The 16,556-nt window shown below is 36.3% G+C and overlaps 1 protein-coding gene across 3 annotated transcripts in view; it reads right to left on the reverse strand.

Annotated features, from left to right (window-relative positions):
• Positions 1-16,556, reverse strand: part of LOC118186050 (AP-3 complex subunit delta-1-like) — a 401,929-nt gene that overhangs the window by 200,271 nt on the left and 185,102 nt on the right. For all 3 annotated transcript variants that reach the window (XM_085808093.1, XM_085808094.1, XM_085808095.1), the window contains exon 10: positions 697-746. In XM_085808093.1, the coding sequence (XP_085664219.1) occupies positions 697-746 (50 nt within the window). The remainder of the gene's footprint in view (positions 1-696; positions 747-16,556) is intronic.

Genomic DNA, 16,556 nt, shown 5'->3' on the forward strand with positions numbered 1-16,556 from the left:
TTAATAGACTGGATTTAATTGCAGCTCTTCACATTCAGAAAAATTTATCTTTAGTTAATATTATTTCCAATCCAGTCTTTCCTATCCGTTTTAGAATTCTAGTATCATAGTTTTCCACACCCTTTTTTAAGTTTTTCTTAACAGATGCTGATACTTTCATGTTCATTTTGTTCAACTCATTACTTTGAAATAAATAAGTTTGTAATTATCCCATTTTGCAGAATATTTTGGTCCCGAAGAAGATGGACCAGTGTCCAATTGCGCTTGAAATCAAGGCCCATATACGGTTGCCATTTTGCTTGATTCTAAAAAATTAAGAAAATTTATATCCAATTCATGAATATCGACAGTGCTTTTTTGAAAATGAAATGTGCAACATCTTGTGATGCAAGCATGTCACAAAGTCCATCTCTTTTTAGAACAGCAGAACCATATCACCACATATTGCAGCATCATTATGTTTTTTGACCAGTTTTGTTACAACCTGGTTATAATAAACCTCAAAAGCTTACCTATAGGATTTCTGAAAGGTACATCACTGCTATAACGCTTGCTACCTTATCCACTGTGCTTCTAACAAATTAAGCGCAAAACCTCCTATGACTGAAACAACTTGTAAGTACACTTTCACAAGGGCGCATACATAACAATATGCCATATGTATTTATTAATATGTACATAAAAAGAAAAAATTACCTGAATTGATGCAGAGTGGTTTGGCATTCCAGATGATATTGAAATTAATACTGAAAGCAAAGTAATTGTTTTATCACCAGTTAAAAAAGTAAATACGAAATGAAAAAATTTTCCTTAAAATACACTTTAAGTCAAATCATCAGACATACTTTCATCATTACAAATGATTTATTTAAAGCAAAAAATAACAGCAAATTAATAGAAAAACCAATTACCAAAAATTATTTGATATATTGAATATAGCAGTAAATAATTACAACCTGCATGTTAAATCAGAAATACACTTACAAAAGTGTAGTCTGTCAACACATTTCATCTCTCCGGAAAATTACATTAGATTTAATGCTGTTTCTTGATTTCTTTTATGTGATTATTTTTTTAGAAAAACACTGAAACTGGTTTCATGTCAAAGGATTATGATTACAAAATTCATATGAAAGGTTTTTATGATTACAAAAAGAAAGAAAATAAATGCATTTTTAATACATCACTGAACAATAAAAAGTTCCCCCTTAACTTTCCATAACAAGTACTAAGCTAAGCCATACTAATACTCATATTTATTCTCTGCAACACTTACAAAAACCCTCCAAGTACAGAGTGAGCAAAATTACACATTTTTTCCCTTAAAGTAAAAAAAAAAAAAAAAAAAAAAAAAAATTATTTAGCTCCTTTTACAGAAAAATTTCATTCATTTTTATTAATACATTGTATCAATCAAAAGTCTGACAACCTTCCTCCCCTATTAAACTGGATTTAGTTGAAGCAACTTTGCTTCCATCCAACTTTGAACTTATAAATTCTACCACTGGCAGAGTTGGTAAAAGTCACCCTGGAAATGCTATATAATAGCAAGCAGAATACCAATACAGACCTATCTATTATCCGCATAATAGTTAATGTTATGTTTGTAATTACATATGTTATAATTAATAAAGTTTTTTATTTTAGAAGGAAATTTCTTCCAATGCTGCTCCAGCACAACAATTCACATATATCAGACTGTGCACATTAGTGAATTGTGCTGATTACAGGTCATGTCTTTCTAAATTTTATTTACATCTCTCACTTTATTACATGAAATATGCATTGTTTGCTCAAAAATAATTAAAACACACACACTTTAAGAATTATTTCAAGATGTATTGAATGTGAAACTACTGCATATTTCAAATATAATTAAACAAAAAATACTGTCATTACAAGACGAAAATGTGATGGACAGGTAAAATACAGAGATTACTTGAAGAAGAAATGGACTCTTTTAAACTGCATTGAAACCTTTTATAAAAAATACCATATATCTACCAGCAAAATAACTTTCAAAATATATTTTCATGCTCTTAAACAATGGGGGAAAAAAGAATAACTAAATAAATACATTATTTCCATCCCAACTGTGAGAATTACTTGAAATTAATTTCCTATGGTAACTCTGCGATTACATTTCACACATGAGCAACTGGTTTCACATCATCACAAAATGTGCTAAAACTAAAATTTTGGGTTATTAATTCCCCCCTTTAGGAATTTGCCCTTTTATCACATTTTTCATTTGTAGCACCATAAAAATCTTTACTGGTACTGTTTTTTCAGGTATTTCTTACTTCTCGTCATTGATGTAAACCCACTTGTGCGCTGTGTGAACAAACAAACCAGCTGCAAGGAGCATTTAAGTTAGAATGCAACACCTGGAAAGTTGTGAAAAAGTAAATAAAATTTTGACACATGCACATAATTTCGAAAATAATTTATCACACACATTTGAAATTAGTATTAAAAACGGTGGCATGCACATGCACCAAAAAATAAAGCCAAAAATTTGCAGAGGATCAGGATTCATCTTTATTGCAAGATAAGAGAGTAAATGCAGAAAGTGTTAAATATCTTTAATAAAATTACTTCTTCAATCAAAATATGTTACAAATAAAATGCATTTTTGTTAAAAATTTTATTTTCATATTATGCACAGATAAAAATTGCCATTACACCTGCCATGCTGAATTTTATGAAAATCGGTGTTTCACTGTGGATTAGAGTAGTTTCAGTGTGGATTAGAGTCATTCACAGATTAAACGATCTCAGATTATTAAAATTCTACTGCATTACATATATTCTCTCTAAATAGCAATTCAAAGACGTTTCAAAGTTTCTTCAGAAATGTCGCTGGAATTCACCATTCACAGCATTTTTACAGTACATGTTTATATACATCATGTCCACAGAAGTCCTTCCTTTATATTCACAGCCATTGGTCATAAACACATATTTCCAACTATAAAAATGTTTTAAGCAAAACTAGTAGTCCTGTTTTTCATTTTTAACCCGTAACAGGGAAGGTCAAATCTCGTTATAGCTTAAATAAAATGTTCTAATCAAAATATTAAAATTTTATTTTACCCATACATTCTATAAACACTTATCTTCGAACAGAAAAAAAAAAAATATTTTACAAAGAAGTCAATCAGCACTAGGAACATCTTTTCTGCAACATGAACTTTTTTTATAAAAAACCACTTGCAAATGTAAATTATGAAAGAAAAAAAAAAAAAAAAAAGAATAACTATTATTTTTTATAATAATGATTTCCATTTATTTAACATGCGATAGATACATTCAGATGAAAAATACAAATATTGTACGAAACATAAAAAAAAGGACACTACCTTACTATCAGTAATAACATTGTGTTCTTGCAAAAGACATCAACTTACTCAGCATATTCTTGGGCGCATTAGTGACATAAATTTTGTGCACATACCAAACAAAATGGCGTTTTACAACTTACACATAAATACAAAGTTTTCAGTTCTTTCTTTTTCTCTAATATTTCGTTTGCGAAAAGGACTTCCCGAACGCTTTTAGAATCCGTATTTTCACCCAATTTTCCATATTCCCTTAATCCTGCAAGATGAACTATATTATGCGCGGGAGTTCTCGCATTTCATTGAGGTTTAATAGATGACCACTTGAAGCATAATAATATTTTATACATGAAATGGATTCAGTCTCTGGTTCAGTGCATTCATTGTCAGATTCAGAAAATTCTGATGTCGTGGAATGCGAAATTTCATTTGCAAAATCTTCTTGGCATTCACCTACATTGCTAAATTCACTTTCCATGTCATCAAGAATTCTTTACAGCACTTCTGCATAATGCGAATTAGAAGGATATATAATATTTCTCGGACCGAGTCTCAGAGCCATGAGAGGGAGGTGCGGTCTGACATACCGCTCTCAGACAAAGGGCTAGAATTTCACAATGAAGCAGGTACAACAAATGTTAGCCAATGGATGAGAATTATCAAAGTCACAAAAGGAGAAGCTAGCAGGAGAATCCACTTAATCAGACTAAATATAGAATAGCGGTGATAGGAACAACACCTATAGCGGTCTCTGAGACCGCACCTCCCCAGTTACGGGTTAAACCCAACAAATCAATTTACTAAAAATATGAAATTTAATTTTAATACATTTTCCTAGCCCCTACACTTACTTTTAGTAAAAATTTATAATTATTCTAAAAAATAAAATGCAAAAAGTTTAACTTCTGAATTCCATACAACAAAAACTGCCCAATAGATTCAGTTTTAAAGCTTGATATTTTTATGGATTTTACACCAAAAGAAAATCAAATTTATAACCCTTCTTAAGAGGTTGGCTAAAAAATACACTAGGATAAATGAAGGTTGTTTCTACTTAAATTAGAATAATTAAATGCTAATCCTTTATGCCTTACTAATGAGTGCATGTAAATTGTATCTAATTTTATGTGTTTCTATCATAAGTTCTTTTTGTAACTACTACTAAAGTAAGTTTGTGGTTTGAAATGAAGACTCCATTTTTCGCCTGGATTAAATCACATTTTTAGAGGAGTTTGTCAAGCTGCCCACCGCAAAGAAGACAAAAGGGAAAGTTTACCTTTCGACATATTTTACTGATCTTCTAAACCATTTAATGATGCTCCAGTGTGGGCGGGCTTGAATGATTTATTCATTATATTATTGTAAGATAAGTTATAAGGTCTAAAAAGAGAAGGTCTAAAGAAATTACATACACCTTTAAAAAGTGCTTTTACAAGTATATAAAATAAACTGGCAGACTGTTTAGGAAAAGAAGTCTGTGATATAGAAAAAATCGAAATCCTAATGACACAGTTAGATGAAAAATGGTTGAAACTTGATTTGTGCAGAAAAAGAAATAATAAAAGTGTTATCTGATGATCCTAAATATTCTCAGAGTGACTTTGATAAAGAGTACGAGGGTAGTACAATATATAGTGAAAGATATGTCAGGCTTAGAACTAAAGTACGAAGAATAAGGAATAATACTAATTTGGGGAATAGCAGCGCTCTTAATGCTACAGTTCAAAACCGGAGGTTTAAACTGCCAAATATCGAATTTAAAACATTCAGTGAAGATGTTAAGGAATGGTTGGTCTTCTGGGGTCAATTTAAGAAAATTCATGATCATCAGAAATTAAACCTGAAGTTAAATTTCAATATTTAATTCAAGCCACTGTTGAAGGTTCGCATTCTAGAGATATTGCTGATTCTTTTCCCCAGTCGGCTCACAATTATTACCAAGTAATTGAATGTCTTAAAGCACAATTTGGCAAAGAGAATCTTCTCATAGAATTGTATGTGAAAGAATTGTTGAGCTTAATTTTGAACAAGTCATTGAGCTGAAACAAAGCAACATGTCTCGCGAAGCTGTACGATAAAACTGAAACTCATTTGAGAGCACTTAAGACATTAAACATCACGTCTGACAAATACGCATGTATGCTATACCCTCTTGTTGAATCTTGTTTGCCGGAAGATGTTAATAGAGTATGGGAAAGAGTATGGGTTTACATGAAACTAGTAAATCATCAAATAAACTTACTACTTTAACGAACCTTCCAAAATCCAAAATAGAGGGTGAAGAGAGAATATTGCTGGGCAAGGAAGATTTCGGTTTGAAAGTAAGGTAAAACACTCTACCCTCCCACCATCTGCTAATGAAATGCAAAACATTCCTACTGCCGTTGGACTTTTCGAAGCTACAGACACTGGGAAAAATAAACAAACTGTCTACCTTTTTTGCAGAAATGGTCATGATTTACGAGCATGTAAAGCTGCATTAAAAATGTATCTAGATGATAAGACAAAATAATTATCAAAGAAATCATGTTGTTTCTTATGTTGCAAAATCAGGCATAGGGCGCAAGACGGCAGGTCTAAAATTATATGCGAAAACTGCCGCAGCAGACATTGCAGAGTTATGTGCAATGAAGAAAAATTAAAGGAATGTAAAGAACAAAAGGGAAATACTTTGGAAGTACAAGAAAATGTGATTAGTGAAACAGCATTAAGTAATAGAACATGTATGTGTAAACTCCTTTTACAGACATTATATGTGAGATTATGAGTTACAAATGGAAAACTAATTCATGGAAATGGTAAAAATGGAGGGAAAATAATTCGTGCACTCATCGATATAGGCTTCCAACGATCTTATTCAAGTAAACATGTCATAAAGGAAATGCAGTACCAGAAAACTTGAGGAAAACATTATTCATAATTTATTTGGTTGTAAAGAATATTCTGATAAGCATTTTTGATATTGGGTATACTTAAGCAGTGTAAATGAGTATTATCACTGCAATTTTGAAGTCCTTGACCAACTAGAAATTTGTTCAAAAGTTCCTATTCCAAAACTAGAACTGTTTGCTAAAGAACTTTCTGATAATGATATTGTTATGACAGATGAATTAATTCTTGGGAAGATAAATCATCAAAAATTGATCTGTTAATAGGGGCTGACATAGCGGGTAAACTCTTTAATGGCAAAGTAATACATTTATCTTCTAAACTGGTGGCTATCTGAACACTGTTAGAGTTGACTTTAATGAGAATGATAATTTATATTGTGGATACTGATGCAAATTCTTCAATGATAGTGACAAATCTGCTTATTAATGATGGCACACTCTCAGAACTGAGAAGACTTGATGTTATCGGAATAACAGATCCGGTTACAAAGAACACAAGAGAGGAAAGGGATTTGCAAGCAAAATTGCAGTTCCAAAATTCTTTATCTCTAAATGAAAAGGGGCGCTATGAAGACGCACTTCCGTAGAAGGAGAATCATGTACCACTCCCCACCCACAAAGATTTAGCTTTGAAGCGTTTACAGTCTACCACCCAGAAACTTCTATCACAAAATTTATTTTCTTCATACAATGCAGTTTTTAATGACTGGTGTAATTTAGGGGTGATTGAAGAGGTTGAAGAAATTGTAGCGGTTGACTATGGACACTATTTGCCGCATAGACCAATGATCAAAGAAAATAGCTCAACTCCAATTCGACCAGTGTTTGATGCATCTGCAAGGAAATAATCGTCTCCCTCTCTAAATCAGTGTTTGGAGTGCGTACCAAATTTGATAGAACTAATTCCTTCTCTTCTTTTGAGATTTTGTGAAGGCAAATTTGCTTCTGTAGCAGACACTGAGAAGGCTTTCTTACAGATCACTGTAAAGAATCAAGATAGAGTGAGTGAGTGAGTGAGTGAGTGAGAGATTATGGCGCAAAACCAAAGATGATTATAGTGCGCCAAACACGTGATGGGGTGAGTACAATTGATGAAATTAAAATACAATAAATAAAAACAAGTAGACAAATGTATCAAATCCAGAAGATGAAGTCATGTAAGATCAAGTTAAAACCACACATTTAAAATTCAAGATACAATCTTTAAAACAAATTACATTAGGTGATAAAAGCCAGTTTCTTTCAAATAATAAAATAAATTACAATTAACCTCTCTTCTGATTAAACGGTCGAGAGGTAAGTCACAGCCATTAAAATATTTCTGGCGAAGACTATTAAAACATGGACACTCAATTAAAATATGACGAACAGATAAACAAACATTACAATTAAAACACACAGGCTCATTTTCAGCTTTGAGAAGATAGTTATGTGTCACTCTAGTGTGACCAATTCTGAGGCGAGTCAAAAGAACTTCCTCCTTACGATTTTTGGTTGATTTCCAATGCTCAATTCTAGGTTTTACATGTCTTAACTTGTTTTGAAGCTGAACATCCCAAATTTGCTGCCATTTTTTTCGGACTTTTCCCTTGATGACACAGCAGATATCTCTAAAAGGGATAAGGCGACTAGACAGTTCATCAGCAGATTTAGCTGCAATATCTGCAAGCTCATTTCCCTTTATTCCAGCATGTCCAGGAACCCAGCAGTACAGCACTTCATATCTGCGAATCGTTAAATTTATATGAATTTTCAGAACATCCACTACCACAGGATTCTGAGTGTTGGGAAAAGCTTCCAAAGATTTAAGAGCACTATACGAGTCTGTATAAACTATGAACTTCTTGTGGCAGAGCTTCGAGATGTACAAAAGAACATAATATATTGCAGTTAGTTCAGATGTTAGGACTGAGCAAGCATGGTGTAGGCATCTGCCCTCAATGTAATCTTCAAATACAAAAGCCATCCCGACATGATCATTTGACTTTGATCCGTCGATGTATGTCGGATAATAACTGCTATATCTGTGCCTGTGCTCAGCGAAGAGTTCTCTGTAAACGATCTCGTTAGTGCTAGCCTTCACGTGATGTTTGAAAACATCAAGGAGCTGAATCCGTGAATTTTCCCAAGGTGGAATTTCAAAATCCTGTACTGCTTGGGGGTGCATATCAGAGAGGGAAAGTTTCTCAATGACAGGGCGAACTCTTAAAGGAAAAGTAGGAACAGAGGATGGACTTGTTTCAAATAGTGTGTTACACTCATTATCAAGTAAGCACAGCTTATTGGGATGTTCAGGTTGGGATAAAATATTAAAATATTGTAAAAGGGACAATTGCTCATGCCTCAGATAAAGTGATGGTTTGTTAGTGTCAACATATAGGCTTTGCTCCTGAACAAATCCGCAAACCTTGATGGTGAACAGGATCCAGTCTTAACAAAACAGATGAGCGAGCGGATCCATAAACAACTGAGTCATAGTCCAGTCTAGAGCGGATAAGCGCTCTGTAAATGCGAAGCATGGAGCAACGCTCTGCACCCTAGGAGGTGTTCGCCAACACTTTAAAAATATTTAGTGTTTTTAGACACTTCTTTCTCAGGTTTAAAACATGAGAAAGGAAAGTCAATTTCTGGTCGAACGTCACTCCTAAAAATTTTACTTCAGGCGCAACTGGAATAATTATACCATTTAGATATAACTCAGGTTCAGGATGGAGACCTCGCTTCCTACAAAAGTGCACGCACACAGTTTTCTGTTTCGAAAAAGTAAATCCCTGTTTGTCTGACCATTCTTGGATCTTATTCAGAGCCATCTGCAATTGCCTTTCTATGTATCTCATGTCTGCTCCTCGACAGCTAATCTGTAAATCATCTACATATAGTGATCCCAAGATGGTAGGAGGAAGTTCTTTTAATACAGAATTTATTTTTAGGCTGAACAGAGTTACACTAAGCACACAGCCTTGAGGCACAACCTCTTCCTGTTCAAAAATATCTGAAAAAACAGAGCCAATCCTTACTTGAAAAGTTCTAGTATTCAAGAAATTCTGAATGAAAATTGGTAGGTTGCCGCGCAAGCCACTCTCGTGAAGATCCCGAAGTATACCGTATCTCCATGCCTTATCATAAGTTTTCTCAATATCAAAGAATACCGAGACTAGGTGACTTCTTCTTACAAAAGCTTTTCGAATGGATGTCTCTAAGAGGAGCATGTTATCTACGGTAGTCCTCCCCTTTCGAAAACCACTTTGATAAGGCGATATAATATTATTCTTTTCCAAGAAGTAGACTAGGCAGCTGTTTACCATTTTTTCAAACAGCTTGTATAGGCAACTCGTAAGGCCAATTGGCCGATAGTTGGAGGGATTCCTTGGATCTTTCCCTGGCTTGGCAATAGGAATTACAACAGCTCTCTTCCATGCACTGGGAAAAGTATGCTCCTTCCACACTCTATTGTAAAGCGTGAGAAGGGCATTCAGTGACTTATAGGATAGATGCTTTAGCATATCGTAATTCACGCCATCGAGACACGGAGACGACCTATGTGTCTGTAACAAAGCTCTCTTTAACTCTAGCACAGTAAAATCTCTATTATAAGGCTCAAATTTGGAAGAGTTGAAAGCAATGGGATTTTTCTCAGAGCGTTGCTTGATAGAAAGAAATGCAGGTGAGTAATTTCGGCTGGAAGAAACGGCAGCAAATGTCTCACCAATAGAATTTGCAATTTCTTCTATGGAGCTAATCACTCGGCCATCTTTTTCCAAAAAGGAAAGTGAGTGGTCTTTATATATGCCGCATGCTTTACGAACTCTTTCCCAAACCCGCTTACTAGGCGTGGAGGATGTTATTGACGACATATATGAAATCCAGGAATCCCTCTGGCTCTGCCTTCTTACTTTTCGTGCATTTGCTTTGGCTCTTTTAAAGGCTATGAGGTTTCGCAGAGTAGGATATCTACGAAAAATACCCCATGCTTTTTTCTGTTTTTTCAGTGCTTCATGACAGTCGCGATTCCACCACGGTTTCGAATATTTTAGTATTTTTCCTGATGTTCTAGGAATCGAAAGCATAGCTGCCTGAATAATAGTATTAGTAACAGCTTCCACAGCGTCATCGATATGCACATCTTCTACCATTTCCTCTGTGAGCTCTGCGGAGGAAGAGAAGAGTTCCCAGTCTGCCCTGTCCAGTATAAACCGAGGGAGTCTCAACATAAGGTTTGCTCCTCTTCGTGCAAGAGATACAAAAATGGGATAATGATCGCTGTTGTACAGGTCATTTCCGACACTAAAAGTGCAAAATGGCAACAGAGATGGTGAACAGATGGCAAGGTCGAGAGCGTGGAAAGTCCTTGAAGGCTCATGGAAGTACGTATCCTGCCCATTATTTAGGAGACAAAGGCTATGATCTTCGATCATCTGCTCAATTTGTCTTCCTTGGCAATTTGTATCTTTACTACCCCAGAGTGGACTATCGCCGTTAAAATCTCCTATTATGATGAAAGGCTCAGGCAGCTGCTCTAAAAGACCATTTAAATCTTGCTGATCAATATGCTCATTTGGAGGCAAATACAGAGAAACGACTGTAACAACAATATCAAAATTTGTTTGAATAGCGACAACTTGGAGGGATGTCGTCAAAGAAAGCACATTTGAGGGATAATCCAGTGAGGTGAGGAGACCTACACCTCCACTGGCACGCTCACCTGCAAGGTTATCTTTCCTGACGAAGAAAAACCTCCGAAGTTTTGCCTGTTGTTCTGGTTTTAGATTTGTTTCCTGTATTGCGAAGCATACAGGATGATAAGCATTAGTTATAGCTTTGATTTCGAGCAAATTTTGGTGGAATCCGCGACAGTTCCATGAGACGAGGGTGGCCATTACGACTGGTTTTTGTTCTTTCTGTGCTCTTGTTTGGTTTTTCGTGGAAGTAGATGCCTGGGAACTTCTAGACCCTCTTCTACTTCCATACCATCTGAATCCGCAGACTCAGAAATCATATCGTCAAGAGAGCTATTGCTAGGACTTCTATTTTTATTAATTATTTTGTGACTTTCAGTTTTAGGTTTACTTTGAATGACTGCTTCTTTTTTTTGTATTAAATGAGTTGCATTTTCTGTTTTCTTGGTGGATGTAGTCGGTTGGGTTTTATTTGGTTTAGTCTGCGTGCCTATTGAGGTTTGGGTGGCAATGCTACGTGTTGTTTTAACTGCACTGGCATATGATTTGTTTTGTTGGAGCTGTGTGCTTTGAACTAGTTTTCTGGCTTCAGCATATGAGATTTTCCTGGTAACTTTTGCAGTCTGCACTTCTTTTTCGGATTTCCATTTTGGGCACAGGCATGAAAATGCTGGGTGCTGACCCTTGCAATTTATACACGAAGGCGCAGCGGTACAATTTTCGGAATCGTGGCCAATCTGTGAGCATCGGGCGCATGTGAGGCTGCCACGACAAGTCATCTTAGAATGGCCGAAACGCTGGCACTGGAAACATCGCATAGGGTTAGGAATATAAGGTCTTACAGGAAGATTTAGATATCGGGCCTTAATATTCTTAGGCAGATCAGGCGTGTTGAAGGTAAGGATCACGTGTTTTGTATCGATCAACTTACCTTCCTTTCGCATCTTGATCCGTCTAGCACCACAGACATTTTGGTCAGCTAACTCGGAGACGAACTCTTCTGAAACACACAGAAGGTCGACCTCCGAGATCACACCTCTACAAGAATTAAGTGTTTTGTGCGCTGACACAGTTATAGATATTTCTCCAAATTTGGTTTGTCGGGAAAGAGAAGCAGACTGGGTGGCCGACATGGTATCAATAAGCAGGTCTCCTGACCGGAGACGCTTTATGTTCCTTGGCTCACCTATACATGAATGTATATATTTATTTACCAGAAAAGGAGACATCTTTTGCAGTTCACCAGAAGGACTAGAGATAACAAGGAAGCGTGGATAATCAGTAGATTCTTTGGCATTTGCATCAGTTCGGATCTTCTTGGTAATGGATTTGTCAATAGTTTCAGTATCTTTGGCATTTTCATCGGTCCGGATCTTCTTGTTAATTGATTTGTCAACGATTTCTATATTTTGGTTGGTGTCATTTGAATCGGGTTTTTTAAGAATGAAAAGGGAAGCCATAATTGAAAGAGAAAAAATTCGGGTCCGACGGCCCCGCCCACCACGGAGCCCAACAAGGGAACACAGATTCCTGTGTTAGGGCTAGCCAGACCTATACGCAAACTGAAGCCCAACAGTTGGCTTTTTCGAGAGCTTGACCCCAAGCGACTGACACAAGGACTAGTGACCAGCCGATTGACACCCGTGAGGACGACTAAGGTGCCTCCCGTTTAGCTGAAGCAGAGGCCAAAGTAGTGTGTTGGGGACAGTACCTCGCCCCTCAACTACCAGGACCCTCCTTTCCAGCGACACGGGTCTCCACGCACGGCAAACACGTGGGCAGTTTTCTCGCCACTCGAAGACTAGAGACAAGGGCTGTTCCAGTCTTCCGTGACGAGCCCCAAACTCCGTAGAGAGAAACCACGAGGGAGAAGAGAAGGGAAAAAGTTCCAGCAAAGAGGAGAGGAGACGGTAAAGAGGATAGATCACTGGGACTCCAGGATCGTGACACCCGTCTCACCAAGAAGATGATCCCCTGAAGGGCTAGGGTACCTCGGGATTGCCACACCCGTACTCACAAAAGTGAGCCCTCTGAGGGGAGAATTAAGATAGAGATTGGCTTTGATTTTTCTGGTGGAATGATGTGAAAGAAAAGAAAATGAAAATATTTCGTCATACTAGAGTAGTATTTGGGGTTAAGAGTAGTCCTTTCCTTTTGGCAGCTGTTTTAGAATTCCATCAACTAAAGTACATGAAAAATTCTCAGTATGAAAAGGAGATGATAGATGAACTCCTTCATAGCTTCTATGTAGACAACATTGTTGCCACTTTTGATAATGAATTCAAGATGATTCCGTTCATCGAAAAATTTTGAGAAATAACATATGAAGGATTTAGAAATTAATGTAATAATGAAGAGAACAATTCTCGCTGTAACACACAAAATATTTGATCCTATTGGAATTGTGAGTCCTGTTCTCTTGTATCCTAAAATATTGTTGCAAAACCTATGGAAAATAGAAATTTAGGGGCATACTGAAGACGACGAGAGTGAAAAACAGAACTTTGTGAATTGGTATAAAACCCTTTTTCTCTTAAAAGAAATCTTCCTCCTACGTTGGATACATTCCAGCAAGGACAATAGGAAGTTCTGTAGCATTCACACATTCTGTGATGCCAGTAGTAATGCGTATGCTGCTGTAGTTTTCTTGAGAACTGTGACGAGTTTTGGAGTTGAAGTTCATCTGTTGGCATTGAAAGCTAGAGTAGTTCCAGTGAAGTCTATCACGATCCCTTTTTTGGAAATGATAGCTGCCAAGATAGGAGCCAGGCTTTGCTCTTCCGTTTTAAGTAGTTTACAATGGCAAAATGTGGAAATGCCTGTTTGGACAGATTCTATAACAGTTTTGACGTAGATTGAAAAGGAAGAGATCGTCTGGACTGCCTTTGTGGAAAACAGGGTCAGGGAGATTAGGAAACTGACAGATCAAAATGCATGGAAACATATTACTGGAACAGAAGACCCAGCTGACCTTCCATCAAGATTTTGCACCGCCAAACAACTTTGGCAGTTAGATGGAGGGAGGACCCCAACTGACTGAAAAAAAATCAGGAAGAATGGCCAAAATCAAAACTGGTCTATAATCATAAAGATATATCTCATGAAATGAGAAAAAGCATAATGAAAACTCATTTAAGCATATAAACTCAAGTAATCTTCAATAGAATTTAATCATACAGAAAACTTATTAGAACAGTTGCTTGGATTTTTAGATTTTACTTTAAGATATAAAGCATCGTCACACTCTGGTTAACTAGCTCTAAAAGAAATCAGCAAAGCAGAACTTATCCTTTTGAAAACTGTCCAATGAGAAGAATTTCCTGATGGAAGACCAGCAAATAAAACCTCTTCGTCCAGTACTTGATGAAAAAGGATTAATAAGAGTACAAACACAGATCTTTAGCTGAAAAGGGAAGAAAAATTTTCGGTTACCATAATACTGCCTTCAAAGCATAGAACTGCACATATGCCTATCACAGATAAACATAAGAAACTTGGGCATCCAAAAAAAAGGGGGTGCAAATATTAATGAATTGCCTTCGCGAAAATTACTGGATTTTGCAAAGTCACAAAAAGATTCAAAAAGTTATCTCTAAATTTGTCCGATGTAGATGCTTTACTGTGACTCATCCAGAACCAAAAGCCACTTTCTTTCCTGAAGATCGAGTAAAGGATGCTACTGTATTTGAGGTCACAGGTGTCGATATTGCAGACCACTGTATTTGAGGGATAAAACAAACGCCTGGATAATCAAAATCGATCCCTCGATCCCTAAAGATCCTTCAACTTTGGACCTCACGAAAGTAAAAAGTGCTATTGCTATTAAATCTTCCCACATTCTGCCAACTCAGTTGAAGAAATCACTTATTCCACCTATTACTAATTGTGCTAGACTTTATGCTCTTCCATAAGTCCACAAAACCGGTATTCTTTTTTGACCAATTGTTTCCAACATAGGTACTGCTTCATATCCTTTGGCCAAATATTTAGTTTCCAGATTTTCACCTCTACTTGCTAACAATATTCACACTGTAAAAAATTCTGTTGAAGTCATTGATAAACTTAAAAATATTTCTCCACTTCGTTCCATTATGGTTTCATTTGATGTCAAATCTCTGTTTACTAATGTTCCGGTCAAAGGAGCACTAAATTGTCTTGAAACTAGGCTTCAGGAATTTCACTTCACACATACTGAAATTAATGAGTTGGTTTCGCTTACTAAAGTTTCTCTGAGTCAAACCCACTTTGTTTTCCAAAATGCATATTTTCGTCAAGTTGAAGGATTGGCTATGGGTAATCCTCTCAGTCCGGTACTTGCTGACATTTATATGCACTATTTTGAGATGAAATTATTTGATAAACTATCTTTTCGTCTTTGGATTCGGTATGTTGACGACACTTTCGCACTTTTTGACGGTTATAAAGAGGATTTATCCCAGATTCTATCTATTATGAATTCAATTGATCCAGCTATCCAATTCACTCTTGAAATTGAATCCAACAATTCCCTCCCCTTCCTCGATATTCTTATAATCTGCAATGAAACTGATTTTAGCACCACTGTGTACCGTAAACCCTTTGCAGTTTGTTTACCACCCCATGCCAAGTCATGCCACCCTGTTAAACAAAAAATGGCTTCTTTTTACTATTATGTATTCCGCGCGTTTAAAGTTTGTTCCTCTGAATCTTTGCTTACCAATGAACTTAATTATTTGAGAGCAGTTGCGATTGACCATGGATTTTCTCCCATGATTATTGATAAAGCCGTTAAAAAATTTTCAGATTCCCATCAAAGAAGACATTCCACTGTTAGAAATAATATTAATGACTTTTAACCATAATTTTGATTTTGGGTCTGCAAAAATTATCCAAAAGGCTTCTTCCATAGGTGAGTTGGATTTTCTTGAGGCTTTTCACATTCACAAAGATTTAGCAGGTTTAGTTAATGATTTGAAGTCCAATCCAGTCCTTCCTAATGCCTTTAAAATTCTACTATCTTAATTCAGTTATTTTTGCCAATAGATGGTGTTACCTCCTCACGTTTGGTGCTACCAGAGGGTATAAAAATCCGTTCAGTGGTTGCTTTCCATTATTTGAAGTTCAGATTTTGAGCGTAAGGTGCATTTGCCCCTCGCTCCCTATTTTAACTTCGCTAATTTTTTCTTGTCCTTTATGCTTGATCAGATAGCCTGGCTCAATAAAAGTAGGCGGCCAGTGCAACTCTGATTAAAAATCTAGTTATAACCACGTGCAGTGCTGATAAGGACCATGTGTTTCTGTGACTCCTTTATTTTCTTCTTTCTAAGTATTTCTTTCTCCTGATGAGGAGGGACCTTTAGCTGCCCTCGAAATCGATTGAGTGTTTCATTATACCTACGCTAAATACAAGGTTGTTTTTCGATTTTGATTGTCACATTAGCGTGTTTCTCTTCTAGTCTAAATGCCTGGATAGTTCTATTCACATGCGCTGTGTATTGGGCAGTGCATATGGAGCTAATAGCATCTTTAACAACGGAAGTCTTCCTGCTCTCATTGAGAAGACTGCTGGCCTGCAGAGGTAGATCGACTGTTATTTATTCCGATAATGGAAGTATATTTGTGAAAGCTCACAGTGAACTCTGCAAAGTTGACTGGAAAAAAATAGAGGC

Source organism: Stegodyphus dumicola, chromosome X1 (genome assembly GCF_044657685.1).
Source record: "Stegodyphus dumicola isolate Sdum_Otavi_A_Nest chromosome X1, ASM4465768v1".
Lineage (NCBI taxonomy): Eukaryota > Metazoa > Arthropoda > Arachnida > Araneae > Eresidae > Stegodyphus > Stegodyphus dumicola.